General features: G+C 41.8%; 2 protein-coding genes across 2 annotated transcripts in view; one reads left to right on the forward strand and one right to left on the reverse strand.

The window, feature by feature from the left end:
• The first annotated feature begins 1,040 nt into the window (after nucleotides 1–1,040).
• On the forward strand, nucleotides 1,041–21,592 carry gucy2cb (guanylate cyclase 2Cb). Its single transcript, XM_062525731.1, has 27 exons — nucleotides 1,041–1,098; nucleotides 1,467–1,579; nucleotides 2,128–2,195; nucleotides 2,505–2,720; nucleotides 3,459–3,580; nucleotides 4,002–4,104; nucleotides 4,531–4,642; nucleotides 4,960–5,101; nucleotides 7,358–7,440; nucleotides 7,571–7,688; nucleotides 8,550–8,634; nucleotides 9,028–9,124; nucleotides 9,467–9,529; nucleotides 9,716–9,787; nucleotides 10,951–11,055; nucleotides 11,184–11,270; nucleotides 11,458–11,590; nucleotides 12,015–12,152; nucleotides 13,429–13,517; nucleotides 13,684–13,775; nucleotides 14,290–14,445; nucleotides 15,425–15,617; nucleotides 16,492–16,666; nucleotides 19,398–19,496; nucleotides 19,888–19,982; nucleotides 20,132–20,208; nucleotides 20,357–21,592. The coding sequence occupies exons 1-27, from the start codon at nucleotides 1,041–1,043 to the stop codon at nucleotides 20,538–20,540; spliced, it is 3,075 nt and encodes a 1,024-aa protein (XP_062381715.1). The 3' UTR covers nucleotides 20,541–21,592.
• A 401-nt stretch (nucleotides 21,593–21,993) lies between these two features.
• The window catches only part of kctd17 (potassium channel tetramerization domain containing 17), a 16,546-nt gene continuing 10,587 nt past the window's right edge, over nucleotides 21,994–27,952 (reverse strand). The window contains exon 7 of the mRNA XM_062525892.1: nucleotides 21,994–25,973. The gene's annotated coding sequence lies outside the window, so the exon portion shown is untranslated. The remainder of the gene's footprint in view (nucleotides 25,974–27,952) is intronic.

The following is a 27,952-nucleotide window of genomic DNA, read 5'->3' on the forward strand; positions in this document are numbered from 1 at the left end:
TGTACCTGTATCACTGTTTCACAAGCTTTGCACTATATGTCAGACCACTGTTGTAGTCTAAATGTGTTCATTTGGTCGAAGTGTATTTTGTACATCTTGTAAGCTGTATTATAGATCTTCTCATTTGCTTCAAAAGAAGTGCAATTCTGTTACAAACCCATGCTTTCAGACATTCACTAATACAAAAGTGCATTCTTCTTCACATAGGCCCACAACACAACACAAAATATTGGCAGGTGTTGGTGTAAGGTGAGGTGTAAGGCCTGATTACCGCAGGCAGTTACATCTATCCTAAAGATATTTTATTGGCAATTCCTAATATTCATTTTAGCCAACAGATAATATTTGGTGATGCACTATATGTTTAGGCAGGTGATGTATTGGTCTACAGAAAGCAGATGTATTGGTCTACGGAAAGCAGACATGAGGCATTTGCCTGTTGTTCATTAACGCAAGCTGGCAAACTGGCAACCGGAAAGGGCAGGTGAGCAACTAACCAGAGGTTAAACACAGGTGTGTAAGCAGAACCTCCAAAGTTTCGACAAAAACCGCCACTTCGCCTACGTGAGCCCTTGACATGGCAGACTTGGACTTTGGATTACACATTTGAGATCTGTTTCAAGACGATGGAATTAAATTATAACTTTACACCACAAATGATCTTGGTGTGTGAGGTAACATTATAACGGATGGCAGAATACGCGGCCTACTCAAAATTAAGATGAACGGTTTGACGACTGTGGAATAACCTACGTGAAAAGCAACGCCTGTTGTGAAGCTACGGAGATTTCTCTCATAATACTCATATGTGCCTACAGGGAAGCGTACATATTATTTTATGGTTGAAAATGGCGAAGCATAAATCTGAACCATTCACTTGCAAACCAACCAAGAGAGGACGACTGGTACATCCGCGGTGGGTTTATATTTCCATATTTACGTTCATTTTGAAAGGCTGTGAGTGCGTTCCGGCGTCTTGTCTCAAAGGAGGACCATCCATTAATGTCGTGTTACTGAAGGACGGGGATGTACCGTGGAGAATGAGTTTTGTGGAAAGAACTGTCAGAGAAGCCATTGAGACAGTCAACCAGAATAATGGTAAATGTCCATGCATAACGTTGATATGAAAAAAGTAAGGTTTATAGCCTGTTCTAATGAAAAGGGCATTAGGACAAACTATAAGGCCCACAGAGAGTACATTATGAACTTGGCACGAATATTGTTAATCTTATTTTGATGGAACTAAAGGAAGGGAGGCAAATCTATCTGTGATAGCTATGAATTAATTTAACAATGTAATTGCCAATTTAACCAATGCTTGTCATTGAATTAGGGGGATAGGCCTACAGATTAGGCTACTTAGGCCTATGTGTATGGCAAATTATGTATTTAATCTAGATCCTTAATAATGCTGTTCCGCTTTTATGTGAAAGAATAATGCCTCTCAACTGTATCTCTGTCTGAAGGTCTCAGTCGTAATCTTACTGCCAACTACAGTGGGTTCGAGACTGAATTTTACAGACGGAAAGGCTGTTCAAGCAGTAGCTGTGAAGGAGTCCAAATCCTGAAGTCCTTGACTGTATGTGTCTCCCACATTAACACATACACTGTTTAAACTTTATTCAACCAGGTTTGGCAAGTGATTTATCACGTTAGCCTTTGGGCATTCTATCAGCCATGCCTTGGGTGACACTTCAGAGTAAAATGTTTTTGATATACAACAGCAAACCTTTGCTTAAGAAAAACATCAGTCACATCAAATTTAAGTACATTTTGCATACATTTGTATTATTGTAACTTTTGGGCAACAACATGGTTTGACTCTAGCCTATATCTGTTTGAGAAACTCATGAGATGAGTTCAGAACACAGGGTGTTTTTTTCATTGTAGGTTACATTACATTATGATTGGTCTGTCCAGTAAATGAATGGTCACCGTAAAAGTATTGAAATTAGAAACTCTCTAACTTGATAACTTACCTTGGAAACAGTGAATTTATTTACTCATTTACTAGAAATTAATAATACAAAACACATTTCAACTGTTTACTTTGATTGCACTGAAATGCATCCAAGCTGTGGACTTCTGACATGTTTTGTGTTCTGTGCTTTGATTCATGTGTTTTAGGAAAAAGGACAAGTCGGTTGTGTCTTGTTGGGACCCACTTGCACTCATGCAACCTTTAATATGGTGGAGTGAGTTTAACTATTGCACTTACCGTAGATTTACCTCTAACCTCTTTCAATGCATTCAGATTCTGAATTATGTTAAGCTAATGCAACTTAACTTCTGTCTATGGAATCCACCTGAAATTACTCAGTACCATTCACAGTTATGTCACTGTAGACATCCTACAGTTGTGTAACATGTGTAGTCACTAATCAACTATAGTAATAGCATGGTAGTACAATAGGCAGATGGTTAACAATCTAAACAGAGAAGATTTATCTTTTTATAGTATAGGAAGTGCATTGTTGTGAATCATGGTGAACTCTGTGTCTCAGCTGGGATGTAGGTCTGCAGCTCAGTGTTCCAATCATCTCTGCTGGAAGCTTTGGCTTGTCCTGCGACTTCAAGGCCAACCTCACGCGCATACTGCCCCCAGCCCGCAAGGTCTCCAACTTCTTCTTAAAATTCTGGACCTTCAACAACAAGATTAAACCGTCGTGGAACACAACCTACATCTACAAGAAGAACGAGAACACAGAGGACTGTTTTTGGTGGGTGCCCATTTCTTTCCCATAGGTGGCCTCTATAAGGAATGAGTGTTCAAGCACTCAAGGACACCATACATACATACATACATACATACAATACATACATAAAACATTTAAAAAAACAAACAAAAAACATGAGCAAAAATATATATAAAAAGCAACAGAAAAGGGTAGAGCAATAACATCAGGTAGAATAAGCTGTTTTAAACAGTTGTGTTTTGAGTTGTGAGATGTGAAGAAGATGTGTTTTGAGTTGTGAGATGTGAAGAAGATGTGTTTTGAGTTGTGAGATATGAAGAAGATGTGTTTTGAGTTGTGAAGAAGATGTGTTTTGAGTTGTTTCTCAGACTTGGAATGGACAGTTACAGGGTTGTACTGAGAAAATACTTTTATCTAAATGCACAGTGATATCCTGATTTGGACACTGGCCTGGGTCTATGACAGCTTACTTAATCTTATTTTAGATATCTAATTTCATCATTTCTACAGTGTTTGCTTGAGCTCAGAGCAGATAGATTCACGTTTTTTTTAATCTTCAATTGGTGAATACTATGATGTGAGTAAGTTGATTAGTGAGCATAAAGAAAACAGCTCGACATACCTCTTCTGGTTTATCTGTGGTCAGTTTGTTCAGTTTGCTATGCAGTTACTGTACTCAATGATATGTTTCTGGGACAACATTTGGAATGGGACAACTTTTTTGGATGAGTTTAATCGGAAAAACTCTCTTTCTGTCCTCAGGTACATCAATGCCCTGGAGGCCGGGTCAAAGGACTTCACCGCGAGCTTATCGAAACGCGTCCTGCTTCGATCAGAGGATGAACTGAGGAAGCATTATAACGACAAAGAGAGGGACAGTAATCGTAAGGACATTTTTCTTCTCCACTATGTATAACTTTATATTGCCTGTGAACAGACGCTTCGGGTTATCTCCCTTCTTCAGTGTCACTCTCGTTTGATTTAATTTATTCGTTTTGGGCACAAGCACCCAGTCATTAGCCTAATATTTTGTGAGTTGAGCGCATTCTATGAACTCTTCTCCACTATGACCACAATTAAAATCAGTGGTGAAAACATATAAGTGTATAATAAGATATGATATGATATAACATAACTGTTCATTTAAACACTTTGTATGAGTAATGTACTTAAATAACTGGTTTAAATACTTGCTAAACTGCTGATTTCCAGCTCCCAGATTGTGTACACCTCTAGCAATGCCATTTGGCATATTGCGGATCTGGTTAAGAATCACCTCTTTTTGCCTTTTGTCTCTATATCCAGTCTTTATCCTATGTGGAACCCCTGCAGATGTCATCAAATTGAAGAATGATACTGATGATAGCGATGACAAGGAAACTGTCATCTTCCTCATCGACCTTTACACGTCAGTGTCAAATCATTTAATAATGCTTGTTCTCATACACCTGTGTAAAAAAAAAAAAAAAACGCTGGCTGTTATATTGCCTAAATGTCAGCTGGAAATGTCAATATAATTAAACATGGTACACACCAGGTACACAGGAAGTAATCTCCCTGTAAGGAAACCTGCAAGGTTTTGGTTACACATAAGACACAGCATATAAAGATAATTAATATCTCTTATTATCTCTCGACACAATAATATCTTGGCTTCACTGAAAATGAGGACTAAGGAACCTCTGAGAATAAAGGTTGAATGAATGAAAGAGTGAATGGAGTGAATTCTATGGGATTATGTAGTATTTCTATAGTATTTGTCAATGTCATGTTATATGTTTACTCTAAACATTAAAACCGACACGCAATGAGTAATAACAGTGTATCTCAACAGTGACGGGTATTACAGAAATAAATCCTCGTGTAGCGCCATGCAAAATGTGTTGGTACTGACCATGCCCGACACAAGAAACTACACGATTGGAATCAATGCTAAGAACGAAACGGTGAGAAGCTATAACCTATTTCTAATATGCATGCTTTTGCATGCAGTTATGTTTTATGTGTATATTAATTTACCAGGATGCTTCTGTTATTCCATTGCTGTTAATTCCGTCTACTTGCCTTGTTTTGATGTTTTATTATTATGTTATACACATCATACATTGTATCTCATTGCTCACAGATGTTTTATAAACATGGCAGTCTATATTTCACATTCCAGTTTAATTAAGTATCCACTCAGTATAGGCCTAGCGGGTTGCTATGTCCCCTGTAGTGTGTCATTTTTTTTCATTCTGAAATGGTGCCTTTTACCCCACAGGAAAATGATTACACAGCAGCCTACCACGACGCTGTGCTTTTGGTGGGAGATGCAATGCAGCAGATGTTGCACAAAAATGTCAGTGACCAGAATAGCACAGAAGAGGTCAATGTTGAATACTTCAGAAACGCGACTTTCCGAGGTAAGGAATTTCAATTTGTTTATTGATGTTCCGTAAGCGTGTTGTTTGGTAAGTAAGGGTCTTTATGATTGAATATATTACACACAATTAACAAGATATAGCCATTATACATTGGGAAAGTTAGATGGATTTGAAGACATGCAACAGAGGCCATAAACTTTAAATGACGATCATTTTTATTTATTTTTTGGGGGGGGTGGGACTGACAAAGGTTCAACACTTAATTTACAGTAGCAATGACTCACCCTTCCTACACAGGAAAACCATGGTAAAGAGGTCATAAACATGTGTCATGGCTGATTTTGGTAGCATGTTTTCAGTTTAATAAGTTGAGTTAATAATTAATGGGTAATTTCATCTTTTCATCATTTCATCTCATCAACTGGAAACTTAATCATGCTTCGGCTAATGGTCACAAAGTCTGACCTTATGATTGTGGTGTAATAGAAATTAAGTCGGTTGAACTGACTTAGATGTTAAACTCTGTGAACCATACCCTCTGGATATGTTATTTTGCCCTTGAGAAGCTTATCATGGTTGTTTTTATTCCAAATGTCTGTGTTAAAGGTGCTGTGTTGAGGGTTTTTTTGCTGGTTTAAAAGTACTGTAAGGCAGTGGTTCCCAACCTGGGGTCCGGGGACCCCACTAGGGACCACCAGAGATGGCAGGGGGTCGACATAGGCCTAATGTTGCCTGGGCTGAGGTTATGAAGTTAACAAAATTATATTTGCACACATTAAATGTAAAGATCCCAATAACACACCTCAAAACTCGGTATAATCCAAATGAAAACATATTTTTGTTTCACATTTTAATTCATGTAGCAATTTATTACCTCTGGCCTCTATAATTGCATAAACCTTCAGGTCGGGCTAGGCTAGGCATTGGTAATTCATCCCGGGACCCCCGTTGTTGAATAAAACAATATTTTGTGTGTGCATGTGGGTAGGGGGCTTTGGCTTGTCTTAGACACAGGCAAGGGGGCCTTTGAGGAAAAAAGGTTGGGAAACACTACTGTAAGGAATTCTAAGCGGATCCTAACCCATTAAACTTTTTGTCACATTCAGCGAATAGTTCCTTGCCATCCACTAGCTGTAGGCTATATACTGTAAAAAAACGGACTTTGTACCCAGCCCTCCCCCTGTGAACGGGAAAACACCATGTAGAGTTTTTCAGGGAGTGCTTAGGAGGTGTGTTATTTGGTGTCTGTGTCAAACATCAACAAACCTGACGTCATCCAGAATTGCTCATAACCCCTGTGAAACATCCACACAATGACCTAGACGTAACGAAATGTGAAGGAACAACCGTTTTGGCATAATGTCAAAAACTCCTATGCTATGTGATAACCACTGAAGTTAGCATGCAAATCAGGTAGTGCTGTCTGTCTTTTAATACCATGTGGTACCACTGGTGGTTGCTGTATTAAATACAATTCAAAGTCAGTGGAAGTGTGAATGGTGACTGCATTCAAGACTCAACTCAAAGACTACAAATTCCACATGGCTACTTTGAAAAATGACTTCAGTGCCATTGTGATGAAGCGAACCAGTTGTTGTGAATATACATCCACAGTTATCTCTCAGAAGACCACCGGGAGGTGCTGATGTACGTGGACAAAGATGGTTTCTTGTGTGTCTCTGAAAAATGTCAAAGTACATGAGGGCTTTTATACACTGTACAGAATGTCATCAGTCTGTCTGGTCATAGGATTCAGTCGGTGATGCATAATGTGAGCCAAGTAGTACACAAGTTTGGTGAGAGGTGACTGCATCGCATTTATCAGAGAGACTAACTTTGGTCAAAGCGTTACCCATGGACACATTGGGGTCATTGACAGACATCTGTATGTCTTATGTGTCTCTCTGATGTTATTGGGAGCATAAAGGCTGTTTTTTGGAGAGGGCCATAAAACCTTAAGGTTCAAAGGGCCTTGCTAAAAGATATTATTAGCCTAATCTTGCTGAGAGATAACTAACAGATGCTTTTCGATGTGCCGACAAAGTCAGCACAGTAACTTGAGGGTTAACTCACTCTTATCAAGCTGATTTAAGTAACTTTGAACAAATTATTATCATTACTAGTCATTTTATGGTCACTGCTCTTAATTTTATGATGTTTGTTTTTATGACGAGTGCTTCACAAAGAAGAGAAGAGTAAGAATCTCCTCAAGCTAAAACTGTAAACTGTAAGATGCTGTTTCTTTAAGGAGAACCACGTTGCATTGAAAGTGATGATGTTTTCCTCTATTCAAAGGTAAAGCTGGAATGTACCATCTGGATGAGTATGGCGACCGTGATGTGGACTTTTCCGTGATTTACACCACTCTGGGCAATCAGGTTGAGGATGCAATTTTATTTAATATTTTGTGTACTCAACTGCATGTGTAGAAACAGATACTCAACAATAATCCATCTGGCATCTGCAAAAGCTTTGCATTCATCATACAATTGACTTATTTTTCACCAGTATAAAGTCCTCTTTGAATTCAACACCACTACCAACACATCAACACAAATGGACCCATCACCATCTTTCATCTGGCCTGGCAAACTTCCTGCAGACAGCCCTCCAGATGCTAGCTCAGGTACTCCACAGCTACTGGCTGTCAATCACAATCTCTACTGTGGACACTTGAGAATTTCAAATGCACCACAAAAGTTTCTTTGTTTTGCAATGCAGCTGTGTTTCATCAGGTCCCTTACCACAGGTGTATGACATCAAGCACTTAGATTGTGAATGCAGATTGCATGGTGCTTGATTAATACACCTGTGGAGAGGGACCTGATGAAACCCGTGTTTGATTTTTTTTTGGATGAATCACAGTTGGGTGTTGTCCTGATAAATCTGAGAGTGAATCAGACTGCAAGATTTCAATAGTGATAAGAGTTTTACTATTTTAGTGTTCCACCTGACACATGGTGCTCCTAGACATAATAGAAGACTGCAGAGTAGTCTCTCTTCTTCCTTATAGGCCTATCAAGCCTGTCCTTAGCAGGGTACTAAAATGAGTAAAGGATGCCTTTGACAAAGACGTCAAAATACAATAACCACCATAACCATAACCATAATAATTTGCTGTATTACATAATCCAGTGCAATGATTGAGTCTGGGATTGGTGTCCTTGTTGTAGCATTGTAAAGATCAGCACAATTTATGACTTCTAACGTGACACAACAATGAAAGGCACCTGTTCCACATGACATAGAACGTGATAACAAATCGTAAGGTGGGATGTGAGTTGCCATCTTGCTTTTTTTTAAATGATCTGTCTTTTTTGTGCGTCAAACTGTGAGCTTATCATAGCATCTCGTTGTCTTTGCCCCATCATTCCTTAACATCATCGCTAATGATATCTTTGACAGTGTAATGTCCGGCTAGAGTGGACGAGGCAAGCTTGCTGACCTACAGGTTGAAATAAGACGGGTTTTTGTTGGGTGTCCACAGGTCTGAGGGATCATGACATCATTGTCATCGCCCTGGGCACCACAGTGGTGGGTGTCATGGCATCCGTGGCCTTCATCTTCTACTGGTGAGCTGAGCCCCCACACTCACTGTACTCACTCGCCGAAACATGAAACAGAACATCTTCACTCTTAAAGTCAGCAGAGAATAAATCTACCCAATCTTGGTTTTCGATTGTGTCCGTCACGTGTCCACGTGGCCTGTTGAGTTAGGGATCTGTGATTGGCCACTGAATCTCAGATAAGGGATGACTAGAATTTATCTGCCCTTGATCGGATCTTATGATTAATATTAATATTAACATCTTCCTGTTAAGGGTGAACCGCTCCTTGAGTATGAACCCAAGGCCAAACAGACAGAGTGCAATGATGTATGAGCTTTTATGGTATGTGAACAAATAAAAGAAGCAGACTGTGTGTGTGTGTGTGTGCGTGCGTGCGTGCATGTGTGTGTCTTACAGGCAGAACAGGGCATATCGTCGCATCCAGAAGAAGTGGTCCCACATTCCCCATGACATGGTCACTCCAGTGGAGAGCAATATTCGGAACATCCTGATGGTGAGAATATGATTGTATTAATGGATCATATTGCATAGATTTTCATAGAGTTCAGATCCTGAATAACCGTGACCTCTGGTGGTTCATCTGGAGGAAACCACAGGTGATAGCGAGAGATAACATCTCTCCTCGATCCTCGATGCTCGATCCTCGAGGGGCGTTTCCTCTGATCTATAACTAAAACTGGATAGACTATCCCATTGTTGCCGCCCCATCATTCTTGATGTAGATCAGTGAGGATGGAGGCCCGAGGAGGAAGGGAGGATGTATAAACGCTTAATGAGAGGCACCCATGGTCATCAAAGCTCTACTACCAACATTTACCTTTGGTTTGGCTTTCAGATTGAAGACAACTCTCGCAAAGAGAAGAGCTTTCGGATCCGCCGTGCACGCTACGACAAGAAGGTTTCTTTTACTTCCCTCCTTCCAGTTACTAGTGTCCTCTGTACTGTGTTGACGCAAGTGGCCCTCGACCAGCAATGCAGCAAACATTTACTTTTGTTTTTATTATTATCACCTTTGTGTATTTTGGTTATTGACATGATAGTCTCTCAACCTGATGCCTTTTTTTTCTTTTTTTAAAACGTTTAGGTGGTGATCCTGAAGCAGCTGGTCCACTCAGAGGGCTACTTCACGGAGAGCCAGCGCATTGAGCTGAACGCTGTGAGTAGGCCAGCCGCCTCTTGCTCTCCAGCAGCACAGCCTCTCCCAGCCAATGAAAGGCTCAACAAGATGTTGTGACACTGCAGACAGACCATATTAGCACCTGGAATCTTCCTCTGTTTAAATGTGTGCAGAATTCATTTTAGCATTTATTTTCCCGAAATATTCAATTTCTTCTCTGAAAAAGACATTGGCCGGGTTTACCAGATCCGTTAAGAAGCTCTTAAGTGCTAAGAACGTCTTAGTAGCATTCTTAGAGCGCTCCTAAGAAGTTCTTAGCGCTTAAGAGCTTCTTAACGAATCTGGGAAACCCGGCCATTGTCTGGATGGCAGTATATGTTGCTCAAAACCTGTGTGCACCATTCAGAATTGATTGTGCCTTGCCAGATGTGCAAGATGTCCATGCTCTAGGCACTAATGCCCCTCCACACCACCATAGATGCTGGGTTTTCAAATGAGCACTATAATAAGTTGGATTGCTGGATAGTCCCTCTTCTCTTTAGCTTAGAGGACTCACGATTTCCAAAGAGAATGGAAAATGTTGGTTGATCTCATCACAAGAACTTTTTCCACTTTACCGCAGTCCATTTTAAACCAGCTCAGGCCCAGATAAGACGGTGGTATTTTTGTATTTCATCTAAATACATTTTAGTGCAATGCAGTTGTAATGCAGTATCATCTGAGGTCCAAAAGATCACGGCCATAAAATATTGTTTTTCAGCTCTGTCCCTTGTTTGCAATAGTTATAATAGTATAGTTTCTCTGAGCTATAGATGATGAACTCCCAACGTCCCAACCTTGTTTGAAACGTGTTGCTGGTATCAAATTCAAATTCCATGAAATAGTCATGTATGTCATTTTCAACATTTGATATGTTGTTTGGAGCTAAATACAAGTTTACAAGTTAAGCAGATGATCACATTCTGTTTTTGTTTACATTTTGCACAACGTCCCAACTTTGGGTTTGTACATTCTAGTGTGGTTATGATCGCTTTTGTCTTGTTTCATAATACTAGGCCTACCACATAACATGTCTGCGTCTTTGACTCACTCTGCTGCTAAGAATGTCAACATGGCACCATGTTGTTCCCAAATATTTTGTGTGTATTGCTATGAATGAGAAAGCTGATAGTAAATGTCTTAAATACGCTTGTTGTCTTCAGCTTTTACATATAGATTACTACAACCTGACCAAGTTCTATGGCACCGTGAAATTTGACCAGGACGTGTTTGGTGTGTTTGAGTACGGAGAGAGGGGATCATTAAGGGTGAGCTACTGCTTTGCTTGGACAGCTGCAGTATTTGTGTCCAAAATGAATAGTCAAAGCTTTTGCCTGTTGTCCTTTGCTGTTTTATTGATATATTCAGTCTAACATTTTGTTGACCTCCATTTCAGTATGTGCTCAATGACAAGATCTCCTATCCAGAGGATACCTTCATGGATCGGGAATTTAAGATTTCTGTCATGTATGATATTGCCAAGGTAAGATTGAGGTCTGTTTTAGTTTTGGCATATTTATGTGTGTTTTGTGTTTTTGTGTTGTTTTTTTACATATGTGCTGGTTGTAGAAACCTCACATGTAAGTAAGTAAATTAAAAGTGTGAATGTTTTATTTCTGTTTATGGTATAAAACAGTTGCCAATGGTTAATCTCTCTGTCATCACTCTAGGGCATGTCTTACCTCCATTCCAGTAATATTGAGGTTCATGGACGTCTGAAGTCCACAAATTGTGTGGTGGATAACCGGATGGTGGTCAAGATCACAGACTTTGGTTTCAGAACCATCCTCAGTCCTGGACGAGGTAAAGGTTCTCTTACTAGAGATAACCTACGTCGTTAGCTGGAAGCATCCCAAAGTCTGAGATCCCAGAAAGTTCAGGATTCCCCTCCTGAGATGATGAACTTTCACGCACGTTCTTGATATATTATATTGCTTGATATCTTCTCACTTATCACGCATGTTCTTGATATCTTATCAGCTGCTAGATCTTTTTACCATTCATAGCATCGCAGGCCATTTTAAAGTTATATCGTTTACATCACTAATGAGTTTATTGCTGTAATCTTCTCATTACGAAACTCATCATCAATCTCCTGAACAATAAGAAGCATTCGAAGACAGTAGTTTTGTCACTCTCTTATCATTATTATCATCTCTCTCTTTCTCTCTCTCTCTTTCTTTCTCTCTTTCTCTCTCTCTTCTCTGGTACACTCTTTCCCTGTCAGACCTCTGGACGGCGCCAGAACACTTGCGTGTGCAGGGAGTGTCCCAGAAAGGAGACGTCTACAGCTTCGCCATCATAGCCCAGGAGATCATGCTGAGGAGGAGCACCTTCTACACGCAGGCCTGCTCAGACAGGGCTGGTGAGGAGGCTGGGTTTTTTTTCAGATACCCACAGCTCATGTGTTCAATTCCTCGTACTATAGACCCTTTCAATCTGCTCATGTGCTCAATTCCTAGTACTAGACCCTTTCAATATGCTCATGTGTTCAGTTCCTAGTACTATAGACCCTTTCAATCTGCTCATGTGTTCAGTTCCTAGTACTAGACCCTTTCAATCTGCTCATGCATTCAGTTCCTAGTACTAGACCCTTTCAATATGCTCATGTGTTCAGTTCCTAGTACTATAGACCCTTTCAATCTGCTCATGCGTTCAGTTCCTAGTACTAGACCCTTTCAATATGCTCATGTGTTCAGTTCCTAATACTATAGACCCTTTCAATCTGCTCGTGTTCAGTTCCTAGTACTATAGACCCTTTCAATCTGCTCATGTGTTCAGTTCCTAGTACTATAGACCCTTTCAATCTGCTCGTGTTCAGTTCCTAGTACTATAGACCCTTTCAATCTGCTCATGTGTTCAATTCCTAGTACTATAGACCCTTTCAATTTGCTTCAATCTTTCAATCTCCTAGAGGGTTTCTGGTTGAAATGTTCAAATCTGATGAAGATACTTTAAAAACGAAAATGAATCTGATTTTAGCGTCACAAAATGTTGACTGAAAGACTTTCTTTTATTATTCGTTTTTTTGTCCACAAGTTACCATTAGCTCAAAGTTTTCTGTGCCACATGAATGCATTTCACTGGTGTTATCAAGCAGGCACCCTCCTTCATCTTTGTTGTTGAATTAGACAGAGGATGCCTTCACCTCCGATACACTAATCAAAAGCTTATCAAAAGCTAATCATGATAATAAATCCTTTCCTCGTGACATTTTTACAAGGGTTTCTGAAGCTCTAGTTCTGAACCGTGTTCATTATGAAATGCTTTTTTATCTGGTGTAGATGTGTCTAATAGAATTGACTCACAGCATCACTAGATGAGCAGTGGTTACTCTCTATAATGGAATGGCTAGTTATATGTCACTTGATGAGACAAATGATCAGAAAAAGATACATCTTCAATGGTGAAGTTTGTGTCAGGCGCCACAGGAAATCTCAGAACACTAGAAAACCATGATTTTGACTGGACTGCACCTGTTTTGTTCAGTAACATTGTATTGGGGTCTTGTAAATGATCACATATTTGATCAGTCAGTATCAGTGTTTCATTTGCAGTGAGGTTAATAAGAATTGAAACAAAGAATAAGGCTGTAAGCACAGCTTTGGTGATGCGTGATCTACTCCTGCTTTCTTACACAGAAAAGTTGGCCAGAGTGCAGTACCCTAGTGTGTACTCTTACTTCAGACCAGACCTGCACTTTGACACTGCTGGAGAAAGAGAACTAGAGGTTTGTGATCCGCACGAAAAGATGGATGTGTTTTCAGTGGCCATTCAGATGCATTTCTGTTAAGGTGTGTGTACACACACACACCGGTAGTTGTTCCTTGTAATATGAATTTATGTGTTCTCTTGTTTGCGTTTTGTTTTTTCCCCTCTCGCATTCATGAACTCAGGTGTGCAAGTTGATCAGAAGCTGCTGGGACGAGGACCCGGAAAAGAGACCCGACTTCAAGAAGATTGAAATGACACTGGGCAAGATCGTCAGGTATCACCTGCACCAAACCACTCGGCTCTCCTGAATAACGGCACGCATCTGTGCCACTGTGACCTACATTGGGCTCTGTGTGCCAAATCATTTTGGCCCCCATTTGTCTCCGCTGATTGAGTGTGAGGTGCCTCTCTTGGGCTCTCAACCTCTATTTCCTGCTCATCAATCAGAGAGGTGGCTGCCCTCCAGAGCTGAGAGAGAGAGAGAGAAACAACATAAAACAACAACCATGATGCTAAGGGGCAATGTACTTACAAAACGAGTTTAAATTGGGCCTCATATATTTGGGTTATCATGCAAGGAGAGTTTTATTCATACATCATTTTATTTTATTCATACAATACTTAGAAAGAACACGTTACTGCTCTAACCAAGACTAATATTTATCATTCAAACATTTGTCTTGGCATTCACTCTGCATGATATTCACGTAGATGTCAAAAGCACTGTAGGAATGTCAGTGCTGCAATGAGTTTTATGAATCTTGTTGTGTGCGCTTTGTTCCAAGTAGCCTGCACAACCAGGCCAATGAGAGTTACATGGGTAACCTGATCCGCCGGCTGCAGATGTACTCGCGTAACCTGGAGTACCTGGTGGAGGAGAGGACGGCCCTCTACAAGGCCGAGAGGGACAGAGCAGATGACCTCAACTTCAGACTGCTGCCCGGGTCAGTTCACCTCCCAGGAATGCCCATCTCTAGACAGATGTAACAGTCAGATAAAGGACACATGCACACATATACACTCACAGTAGACTTGCTCGCATACATAACATACACACACACACACACACACACACACATGCACTTACACAGATACGCACACACAGACTCTCACACATGGACACACACACACACACACACACACACACAGAAGCAAAAGCACGCACTAACACACATGAACACAAACACACACACACATGCACACACACAGGCACTCACACAGGCACTCACACACAGTCACATGCAAACTCACAAGCATGCACACAAGCACACGCACACACACACACACATGAATGCAAACACGCACACAAGCACACACATGAACACAAGCATGCAGACTAACGCATACAGCCTGTTATCCCCATACACACACACACACACATGCAGACAAGCAGACACATGCACGCACGCACACACACACACACACACCATTACCCCCTCACCCCCACACACGCTAAGTGAAAACTCACACTCAGAGAAGCACACAGAATAGAATGTGCAGGACTGAGCAGTGGTCATATTTTGTATCTCTTTGCGGTACATCTAGTTAATATTAAAATAATAGACATAAAACATGATTGGCAGAGGTTGTAATGGTTAGGCCAAAGAGAGACCACACTATCATCGACTGTTTTGCATTGCAAGTTTGCTACGCTAAGTTATGTGTCTGTCCAGTCTGGGATACCATCAGCCAGGGCGATTTACATTCATGATTTAGCTTATCCAAATGGGACACGTGTTGTAAGAGCAATTCTCTCGGGAGATTTGCCTTGCCTGAGGCGAGCTTCACCAACGGAGGTTGGCCACCGCACTGCACCAGCAACCAACCGCTCGCCAGGCTTTAGGCTTTGGGAGTTTTCCCTAAATCATGATGGCCGACACTCACCTCATCCTCCCGCCCCATCTGTGACCTTTGACCCCACAGCCCAGTGGTGCGTTCCCTGAAGGAGACGGGCAGCGTGGAGTCGGAGCTCTTTGAGGAGGTCTCCATCTACTTCAGCGACATCGTGGGCTTCACCACCCTGTGCCACTACAGCACGCCCATGGAGGTGGTGGACATGCTCAACGATATCTACAAGAACTTCGACAGCATCCTGGACAACCACGACGTCTACAAGGTGAGAGTGTAACACTGAGTCAAGCCAAGTCAAGTCAGTCAGCCGTGGCCTACTGGTTAGGGCTTCGAGCTTGTGACCGGAGGGTTGCTGGTTCGATCCCCGACCAATCCACGGCTGAAGTGCACTTGAGCAAGGCACCTAACCCCTCACTGCTCTCCGAGCGCCGCTGGCTGGGCAGGCAGCTCACTGCTCTGGGTTAGTGTGTGATTCACCTCAATCTGTGTTCACTGTGTGCTGTGTTTGTTCACTGATTCAGTGAAATTGGGTTAAATGCAGAGAATGAATTTCCCTCCCGGGACCCCCCCCCCAAAAAAAGGATATATACTTATACAGTACGTTTGTATTATATGGCACATTTCATACACAGAGGCTGTTCAATGTACTTTACATAAAATAAATGCATAGAAGGGCAATAGTCAAAGAATAGTTTAAAAAGTAAAGATCATAAAAAAGAAGAGAATAAAAAGAAAACATAAAACACACAACGTGAAATCATTTCAAATATAAGTGCAAAATAAAAGACACTAAGAGACTGAGAGCTGGGGGTATGTAGGGGTATGTCCAAGTATGTGGTTTACTGATAAACCTGGGTAAGTTAACTCAGAGTAAGTCGTTTGTCACTAAACCACATACTTGGAATACCCCCCAGGTCTGTTGCTGTTTGTTGACCTCAATTGTGCTGTAACGTTTGTGTGACCCATTGTAGAAGTGTTCACTCTTACTTACAGTATGTGAGACCATACATTTGGCATTGGCTCATGTGATTTCATGTAATGCACAAAAGAGATAACATGCTCATTCAGTGCTCTGTCACTTCAACTGGAGTTTGTATTGATGATTCACTCCCTGCATGTATATGCCATGTCATTACCAGGTGGAGACGATTGGAGATGCCTACATGGTGGCTTCAGGGCTTCCTAATCGGAATGGAAACAGACACGCCACAGACATCTGCCGCATGGCGCTGGACATCCTGGCATTCATGGGCACGTTTGAACTGCGCCATCTGCCTGGCATTCCTCTCTGGATCCGAATTGGGGTGCACTCAGGTACCCAAACACTGGTCTGACCATCCCTCTCTCTCTCTCTCTCTCTCTCTCTCTCTCTCTCTCTCTCTCTCACACACACACACACGCAACACACACACACACACACACACACACACACACACACACACACACACACACACGCAACACACACACAACACACACACACTAGGGATGCAACGGTTTTCAATAATTTATTGAACCGTTCGGTTTGGCCTGTTCGGTTCAATAGACTCACCTAAACCGCAATATTTCGGTATACGCGACATTAAACTTTTTATTTAATACAAGGTTATTGCACGCGCGTAGCCTGGGAGCGATAGCGAGGAGTGCTTAGGACCCGGGGGGTGAGTTTTCTCTGACTGTTCAGCTTGCCTCTCGTCAACCTTGCAACAACCAATCAGAATTTTACTGAATTTCCCAAGACCCAATAAGAACGTTGAAATGCAAATGAAGGAGTCATGTGAGAAGAAACAAACTTTACCGGCGGCTGCACGATCATGGCGACATTCGAAGTAGCCTACGAACAAGTCAAAAAGACCGTCAGTAAACAAAGCACAGTGTGCAAGCACTGCTCCACAACGATCACCTAATAAAGGTAACACATCCAACATGTCGGCCCATTTGCGCCATCATCACCCGGCTGTAACCTTTAGTGGAGCAGCACGGAGAGCTAGTTTGCCACCGAAAACCCAACCATCCATTGCTGCAGCCTTTCGGCAACAATATTCCTATAATTCCCAAAAACACAAAGACATAACGAATGCGATTGGCGTGTTCATAGGAAAAGACATGATGCCCTGCCTATACGGTGGTTTTGGGTATGGGATTTCGCTACATGATAAATGTTCTCGATCATCGCTTCAATATCCCCTCCGGCACGCATTTCAGCAGTAAGATTCCTGAACTGTACGAAGTGTGTAAGAGAGAAGTTGAAAAAATGACTTTTAAAGTTTACATTTTATGCAACCTACTTAATATTACAAAAGGGCTGTATGTTCTGTAAGACAACAGGTAAGGGATAATCAACGACGCGCCGTGCGTTTATAGGAAAATAATGCACGTTCGAAGTGGTAATAAGGACCCGACGCCGCAGGCGGACACTTCGATAAGTACATTATTTTCCTAGAAACGCACAGGGCGCGGAGTTGATTATCCCGCTTATACCACTGCTACTATCATTTTCATTTATATTGCCGCTGTCTTAGATGCAACATTGCTGTTTTTACCGTTACATTCACATTGGCGAATTAATATTCAAGTGTAATAAGCCCAAAAGAAGGGAAATACATCATAGCCGTGTGGTATATAGAAAAATAATGCACGTTTCAAATAGCGCACCACAATAGGAAATTTGACCAAGCAGTGGTATAATAAATAAATAATTACACATTACTTTATGCTGCACTTCACTATGGATAATATTGCCTGTTTATGACAGAAGGCAATGATGGTGTTCTTTTCTTATAATCAGTGTTGGGGAGTAACGCATTACATGTAATTGAGTTACGTAATTTAATTACAAAATAAATGTAACAATAATATATTACAGTTACTGTAGAAAAAAATGTAATTCAATTACAGGTACTTTTGACATTTTTCAAAATTACAATTTGAATTACATCTCAATATTGTCAGCAAAACTTTGCAAAAAGAGCTGTTTCCCTCCACAGCCATAGTTTGATACGGGACCTTCTGATAGGCTCTATCACGTCTACAGCGCCATCAGCGTAGGCCTACATGCATGCCTGTAAACGTGTAATGATTATCATTATATTATCCTCACAAAAAAATGTGATGCTAATTCATATATTGAATGCCCTTGCTGCCTAGTGCGCTTGTACAGAACTGCTCGGCAGCCTGTAGACCAAGGCCGAAATCTTCGCATGGATTTCATTCAAAAATCGGAAAAGTAATCAAAAAGTAATCAAAAGTAATTAGTTACGTTACTCAGAAAAAGTAATTCAAATAGTTACACTACTATTACATTTTAAACAGAGTAACTTGTAACTGTAACACATTACATTTCTAAAGTAACCTTCCCAACACTGCTTATAATACATTTTTGTGATTCTGCTTCATCTGTGTCTGGCTATGCATTTAATATTTTCTCTGCAAGTGTAAGTAGAAGCACATTGTTGATTTGAAATAGAAAAGGCAAATATAACCTCCTGTATGCTAGAGCCAAGATAATATTGATATATTGAAACCGAACCGTTACCGTGGCCCAAAAACCGTGATACAAACCGAACCGTGGCAAAACTGTACCGTTGCATCCCTAACACACACACACACAAAACATACGTACACAATCTGGAAAAGGGTGCTTTAGCTTGCTTGCTTACAATACATATAAGAGCACATACAAGTGTTCTTTTCAATGTTCTATTTCTGAACGTTTTTTTTTAGGTCTGTGAGTACATTACGAGTCAGTGGTTACATGTCTATGCACATGTAATCTTATGCGCATTCCCTCCTTGTCACATGACTATACCCAGTCTTGTATTTCAGATCAGGCTATTAGTTTTGGACAGGAATCCAGGAAGTAAAATGTGGGTACTGCAAGCTCAGGATTAATGTGTGTGTGTGTGTGTGTGTGTGTGTGTGTGTGTGTGTGTGTGTGTGTGTGTGTGTGTGTGTGTGTGTGTGTGTGTGTGTGTGTGTGTGTGTGTGTGTGTGTGTGTGTGTGTGTGTGTGTGTGTGTGTGTGTGTGTGTGTGTGTGTGGTTTTGCAGGTCCTTGTGCGGCTGGTGTAGTTGGCATTAAGATGCCGAGGTATTGCGTGTTCGGCGACACCGTAAACACTGCCTCCAGGATGGAGTCCACAGGATTGCGTAAGCTCTGCTAAATTATTATGATCTGATGAAGGCCGTCATGAAGAAGAATCGGGCCTTATTTGTTTTATGAGAGCAATTAACCATTGGACCCTATCTGTTGTTGTGAATGTGGCGATAACACCATATTTTGCGCTAATATTCACATGGACAAGTAACATTATATGAATGAATGAGTCACTTGCTGTTTTTAAGCTGTCTGGAGAACTTTATAATTGTATACGTAATTGAAATAACTCCATCCCCCCTCTTCAAAGATTAAATAGTTGCATTTTGTCCAAGAAGCTATTTTCTAGTAAACGCCCCATTTCCATGAGCCAGCTGTAATCGGTGGTCATTAATAGTTGAGTGCCTCTAAGGCTGTCTGATCGGCTTCTGGGATTCCCCGCAGCTCTCCGCATCCATGTCAACGAGTCAACCATCAACATTCTGGAGCGCACAGACAGCGCCTTCGAGTATGAGAAAAGAGGAGAGACATACCTCAAGGTCTGAGCCAGCTTCTTATACACATATTACATTCTAGAGAGAATTGTATTGATACATACATACAATGCAGACTGTATACTGTATGTATATACTGTAATATGTATGTAAGTTTATACACAAATGTGATGAAACCATCATGTTCTCTTCAGGGGAAGGGCAAAGAGATGACATACTGGTTGACTGGAGTTAAAGGACAGGACTACAATTTGCCAACACCCCCAACAGCGTAAGTTTATTTCTGCAGATTGTACAATTAAACATGTACACTGGCTCGCTCAATTTGGCAGAAAGCGCAAGTGTGAATGTTAATGGCGAAGTAGCCACCACAGATGTGTGTTGTATTTATAGTGGTCACCCTCGTCCCTTTCCTGCAGGGAGAACTTCCAGCGTCTGCAGCAGGACCTGGCCGAGATGATCAGGACGTGCCAGGCCAAGCGTCTCCCGACCCCGGAGGCGAGGAAGACCCTGTCCACACGCCAACGCAGGGTGGACCTGGAGGACGAGCAGCCCGAGTACCTGCACCTGGCCTCAGTGGACAACTACAGCACCTTCCTGTAGAGCTGCCTGCCCCTGATCTCAACAGGTAGATGGATGGACAGATCGAGGGAATACACGGAAGTATGGACGGACTAATCTACAGAACGGACGAACGTCGTTGGAAAGGACTGACGTGGCAGGAATGTCTTTCATTTGCACTCGCGCTAGGACACAGCTGACTCCGGTGATTTTAGTGGCTGATTGTTGTATTGACCTGATTGATTAGCTGCATCAGGTATGCCTGAGGAGGACGAGGACCTACTAAGAAGTGTATTCACTCGGAGTGGCCTACGGTGGGCTAGCCTGCCGCCGCCTGACTACGTACTTGCGCTCAATTTCATTTCTCCTCATACTACGTCTGGCATAGCTTCATCCAGCTTTGTTTACGGCAAGTGCATCTTCGCCCAATCAGTGAACAGAGGGCGTTCCCAAGAGCGATTACATTTAAGTTTCAAGCCAATTGTTATCGTTGTGTCCCCCGTGCGGAGGTTTGGTATGTCATTACCAAACGTTTGTGATTGAACTCCAATGCATTCAAACTTCGGACAAGCGTCCACAAACCAGGAAATAAACGTTTGCCCATGGATCTAGGCCAGACTCTCTGCGAAGAAGAGAGTCTGGTCTCCAGGCAAACGGTAGGCAACCATGCGGTGGAATGTTGATGAATCACCAATCTGAATCTTACGAATAGAGTTGGTATTGTATTTCATCCATTTATCATGGCACCAAGGACCACTACTAGCTGGAGGACCTCTCTAGAGGTAAGGAGTACAGGACCATTCATGGGTGGTAGTGCTCAAGAGGGTGTATTTTCTCCAGTCAGAAGAATTCTGAATTATATTAGTGGTCAGATTAGTGACAGGTAGAGCTAGCAGTAGTTAACTTCAGGTGCAGCACAGGAATGAATGAATGAATGAGGTAAGAATAATGAGTGAAGATTTGATGAGTCTGATCTGAGACTTTTCATTATCTGACTCATACTGTGAGTAGAGATTAAATAATATTTGAGGATTTACTATTATGTTATTACTGTACACAATGGATAAAACTTGGGAGTCCATTTGAGAGTGATGTGGTGTAGAAAACTATTTTACACTGTACAGACATGCTGTAACCTAAACTGCCTAAATTCACCCTCTCCTTTTTTTTTAAAAAACGGCACTTTATAGACTGTACTTTTGTTTGATTGAAGTGCCAATTATGGATTGTGCAATACACATTTCAATTATTTACTTGTATTCTGGTAGAAACCATCTTTAATTTATCCATGAAGTTCTGCATAAACAACTGATCTGTGGTAGTTGCTAGCTTCCACATTAATTGTTTGACATGTCAGTGATTGTATTGTTCCTCTTATTTATCATTTGACTGGCAATCATCTTTCAAAAATATATATTATACATGATCTGATAGTTCTGTTATTTAATTTCATATGGAACTTGCTTTGAAAATTCCAGACCACAATCACCAAAAATATTGGAAAAGAAACCTTTATTGTAATTCTACTCAATTGGTATTTACATGACTAGACCACCAGTATACAAGGTCACGCCCCTCTGCTCAGCATGTTAGGGTACTGATGGTACTGGTTCACACCTCTTTAGCATGTAAAACAAAGTCTGAAGAAATATTGCTAAACTTGTAATGCAGACCAATTACATATTGAATGTTCCAGTTATACTGTTGATAGGTTTGGTGAAGTACAGTATGACAAAGCACAATGCTGCTGATGTCTACAGTATATACAGTTTGAAGTATCTTTATCTTACATATTTAGTGAAACTGCAAAACTAAACCGATTGTCTGATGGTAATGAACGAAAATCTCTTGAGGACCTTAACAGTTCAATGGTACGTAAGCGGAAACCATATGATACAGCAATGTATAAATAACGTAGGAATGTAAAATCATTCATGCAGATTATAAATGCTACCACATACACTCACACACAGACAATACACTAGATCCCCAAGGTCCAGCGGAGAATTTGCTTGTTGGGTTTATGAGGCCTTCTAGAGGTCTGAGATGCTGTAGAGTGCTCTAGAATTGTTTTGGGTCAAAGACAGATGATAAAGACTGCTGCTTTATCAAATTCACATATTTTCATTAAACATCTCCATTCAACTTAAATACTGAATGATGCTGAAGAACATAAATGGGCTACTTTTCAATTAATGAAAGCATACAAAATATAACAAAACACAACCCATTTGCAACAGAAAACATAAAAAATATGATCAAGAACTGTAAAAAAAATACATTTAATGAACAGTGTTTCTTTCACCATGCTATAAGCAGCATTCATAGAAACACAGAGATCAGTTGTAAAATGAAAAAGAAACAATGAAAACAAATAATAAAAAAACATCAAGGCAAAAGATGACTACTTTTAAAACGGTATCCCTACACCCATTGCTATATCACCACCTAGATGTATGACCCTCTGCCATTTGTACCCCACATCCCTTACAGAAATGTCAGGTTTCCAGCGAACAGTTGACGCAAATTTGCAGCTAAGTCATAGAGATGTACTAACTTCTCAATGTTTCTCTCTTTCACCCTCTCCCCTGGCTTAGGCCTACATGTAGAATTGTTTTGAGGTGCTGTGCTTGAATTAACTTTCCTGAGAACCTGTCTGTGCACTCCTGCATCTGCCATAGGCAACAGCGCAGCAGTCTCCTGCCGGGTTGAGAAGGACTAGTGCTTCCAGTAGTTCTTCTAACCTCCATGTACACAGCAGCCCATTAGGCACCCCCTCCCTCAGTAAATCACAATTTTAAGCCAATCCGACTGAAATAATGGCCAGTCGATGCGCTTTCCCACTGAACGCTGGAACAGAGGAGGCAGGAGCTCCTTCCGGCTCACCACAGATGGCACCGTGTGGTCTGTGCGGAAATAAACCCAGCCTCTGGGTCGTTCAGCCAGCGGCTTGGACACTCTCACGGAGGTTATTACATAAACACAAAGCCAAGCTTATGTGAAAGATGATCATCAATGACAAATGGACTATGTTCAAAAGAAAACAACAAAAACCATCCCAATGTGTGTCATTATCATGAACACTACCTACTATCAAAATTGTGCAAAATGCAAACCTTTATGTTGTTGTGAACTTGAAAATATACACACCCAGTAATAAAGAGGTTTTTGCCAGTTAGCCAACTTGCAACAAATATTAAAAACAAAAACAACATAGCATAAACACCCTACGAGACCCTGGAGCCTAATTTGAATGGCGGACAAAAAAAGTCTATCAACAAGCAAAGTTACTGTTCATGATCTGTAGGTATTGTGTGGTATGTGGGAACACTGAGCTGACTAATTAATGTTTGCGTTTTAATTTCTACCCCATGGTGTTAATTTATCAGATTGATTTGGCCTATTTATTAAATTAGCTTTTAAAATACTTTGCACTTTGCTCATCGTTCAAATTGAGGCCACCTATAATTTCAATGGTACTTTTTTCGCGGCCTACCACCACTGGCTCCTTGATAGAGCTCCTTCGGTTTCCCTTAAATGACCTCGAGCGTCCACCCCTCTTCACCACTGGCCTCAGGCTGGACCAGACGTCTGTCTGTTGTGATTTAAATTGGCCTGGGCCGGTGATGGATTCACCACTCGCAGGAGCGTAATGTGAATTGATCGGCCCACTGGTGTGCTTGGCTGACAAATGAATTATTGCCAGTGTCTCGCAGCATTCGGAATGGTGGGGGAGAGAGAGGACACAGCCATTCATACAGTGTGTACACACACACACACACATACACACACAAACACACTGAATCGAGATGAAAGACTAGTCTCGAAAAATACAGATTTCTCAGACAAAACAAAAAAACTGTAAATACAACCAAAATGAGGAATAACAAACCACAAAAACAATGGCAACAACAGTATAAAAAAAAAACCCTGCCACACATACTCACAGGAGTCTATCATTATATCCTGAGCTCCCGTCAAACACGGAAATCTACAAGCCTGACTAGTGACTACGCCTCTGAACGCCAGCATGACGGGGCTTGAGTGATGGGGGGCCGCCGGCACTTTGGCATGGCGGTGCACAGACAGCTGCCTGTACCATCAGTCGGGAGCCTCGGGGCTCACAGGGTGCTAATGGCCCACGACACACCAGAGCACCCCCGCCAAGCGTGCAGGTGGACCGGGCCTGATTGATGCGCTAAATGATCCCTACAGACGTCATTTCCTCGAGAGTGGGAAGAATTTTTTAGAAGATTCAGACAAAATGTTTTGTACAAACGAGCACTGATTTCTGTAGCTATGAGCCCTTGAGACATCTGGGAAAACATTTTGATAAATATAGCGGATGAGTACGAGAGATGTCCACAGTTCTGGAAGCATCGAAATCAACAAAAACAAAAATATGATACAGTACATGCCAAACAAAAAGAGATAAATAATGAGGCTATTACTAGCTTTGACATCCAGTTCATAAACCCACTCTAAACTGTGCCACACGACGACACCACATTAAAGAAGAGTGTAGAGGATGGGAGACCCACTATCTGACCAGGTGTGGACTCTCCCAGTGTGCAGCCTTAAAGCCTCTCTGATGGCACGTGGAGGGAGACATTCTCCCCAAGCCAGTGTGAGTACCTGAGCATTTACCCAGTAGAGCACAGTCATGCTCCCTAACGGCAGGCTAGTGACTCTAGCCTTCCTAAAGAGGAACTACAGGAGCCAACGTCGCATCTGCTAAACAAAGGGGTGTTTATCCAGGACTTCCATCAATGCACACATTGACAGGCATCCAGGGCGGGTGCCACACATTCTGTCATAAAGCTTATGTACATACACCTTACATACACTGAGCACACATTTGAATATCAAAGCACTACAGGGACTCACGTTCAGACTGAAATACTTATGTTGTGCCGAGATCCAAAAACGTGAAGGGCCATTTGTGCTTGAGTGGATCTCAAAAGCCGGTGAGCTTCAGCTCATAATGTTGCACAGGACATCTGTGTGTCTGTCAGGACAAGCTGAGTCTGAGCTGATGGGGAATCTCTCTGGCTTTCTCTCGCCTGCCACAGCGTTAGCTGCCTATCAGGATGGGGAGTCATTGCTCTTTGGTTGAATACATGTTACTAAGATGTGTTTGCCTCTTGTGTTTGACTCGCAAAAAAGCTCCCTTCTGCAAGCTGTTTAAAAACGCACCAATTTTAGTGTCATGACTTCCTTTTCGATTCCTATTTCTAAAATCTTTGTAGTGGACAAGAATGTTTACTAAGTCTTCACACAGGTCTTCATATTGATTGTTTTTTGACTGATGTTTGTATGAAATAAAAGCATAAGAGAAAAACACAGCTACGGCAGAAAGACATTACTAGAGCTATGAAACCTCAGCACACCAACAGAATAAAAGTAAAAAAAAAAAAAGAAACAAATAATAAAATCTCTGTCCTCCTACATCCTGGATCCGTGGATCTGAAAAAGCTGCAATACAAGAGACACAAAGAGGACATTCATCAGAAACGCTGTGCACACAAGCACCCAGAAAAACATATTCCTCTTTCAAATCCCTAACAAAGCAACAACAACAACACCTCTCTGTAGCACTACATAGGCTACTGCTCCAAAGCTGTTTGAGTGTGTGACTGCGCTATGAATCAGATGGTTGATGTATACATCACTTTTGTACAAATGTTGTGTTTTGGATGTCAGTGCAGGTGAGAATGGCAGATGGCAGGAATGACAGAGAGTTCACAGAGGGCTTTGATGTGTGCATGATCTGGTTATATCATCTCCCATCCCTCCTCTACCCCCCCACCTAAGCTTTGGGTGACTCCTGAGTGGCCATCTACACATGTGCCTGGCTCTGCCCCCATGGGACTGTCTGGACCCAGAGGGAGGGCATATCAGGCGCTACGGAGGACGCACAAAAGGATCACAGCGGTGAGTGTGAGTGTGAGTGTGAGTGTGTGTGTGTGTGTGTGTGTGTGTGTTTTTGTTTTTGTGTGTGTGTGTGTTTCTCTGTGTGTGTGTGTGTGTGTGTGTGTGTGTGTGTGTGTGTGTGTCTGTGTCTGTGTGTGTTGAGGGAGTTCTATTAGCACGGACGCTGAATATCTACCACCTGGGTCTGCAAGTATGTTTGGCTCAATCCAGACCTGCTTTCCTGTTATGTAGGAATGTGTGAAATGTGTCTCTCTTGGTGTGTGTATGTGTGTGAGGTATGTGAGTGGGTTCCTGGAACATGCCAAAACACTCCTCTGTGGAGGTTTGTTCTACTGCACTTCACTGGCAGCCTGACAGTTCTCCGCTTTATTTTTTTTAATCTTTCAACTCTTAGTCCATTACAGCAGGCCTATATTTCTTAGAAAATCAATAACATCACGGACACAGAAATTAGTAACGACGGCCGGCAAATTTGCTCCAATCTCCTATATATCTGAGGAGAGATGAGCAAAAGCCACTGGCCTATTTATGATCTCAGCTATTAGTAGGAGTGGAATGCGGTGTGGAACAGTGCCTCCTCCGGCCTGAGGGCAGATCGAGATCAATGTCACACTCACAATGAGGCCAAATCAGCTGAGCGCCAGCATAGGCGAGAAGAGAGAGAGAGAGAGAGAGAGAGAGAGAGAGAGAGAGGGAGAGCGAGAGAGAAAGAGAGAGGGCTTTCTTTGTCACCTCTTCTATCTTCGACTAGAAGTCTCTCAGATCTAATCAAAAGGACTCTTAAAGTTAGGAGGGAGAATAACAACCTAATTAGGAAACTGTATCCTTTTCTGTTTGTCTTTGCTCTTGTATGTGTACTGTGTGTGTATATGTACAGTATGTGTAATGAATGTGTAATGGATGTTTATCTATTTGATATTGTTTGGTCTTGCTTCAATAACATGAGCCAGGAACAGCAAAGATATTATTGACATAAACCTACTATTCTGACTAGGCAGAACAGAGACATATATCTGAATCCACTGCACTGCGCATCAAACTATCTTACAGATAAGACTTGGAAAACATATTTCCTCAGGTCTTAACCTCATTACAGCCCACTGATTGGAGCAGTGCAAAGCCACTCAGTGTAATCTTATGGGCGGGTATCAGGCTAAACACAACGTAATCTAATGACAGAGAGAAGCCCAGCAGCCTCCAACCAACCACCCTCCCACCCACCCGCTTCCTACTGCAGCGATGACGATGACTCACCCTCTTCCCAGAGAGATGCTCACAGCTCCAGCCCTGCTCTAGCACCACCACCCCGCCACACACACACACACACACACACACACACACACACACACACACACACACACACACACACACACACACACACACACACACACACACACACACACACACACACACACACACACACACACACACACACACACACACACACACACACACACACACACACACACACACACACACTCTTCACCACTCTGCTGATCAGAGGTAGTGCTACTACCTCT

This window comes from Sardina pilchardus, chromosome 22 (genome assembly GCF_963854185.1).
Source record: "Sardina pilchardus chromosome 22, fSarPil1.1, whole genome shotgun sequence".
Classification (NCBI taxonomy): Eukaryota; Metazoa; Chordata; class Actinopteri; order Clupeiformes; family Clupeidae; genus Sardina; species Sardina pilchardus.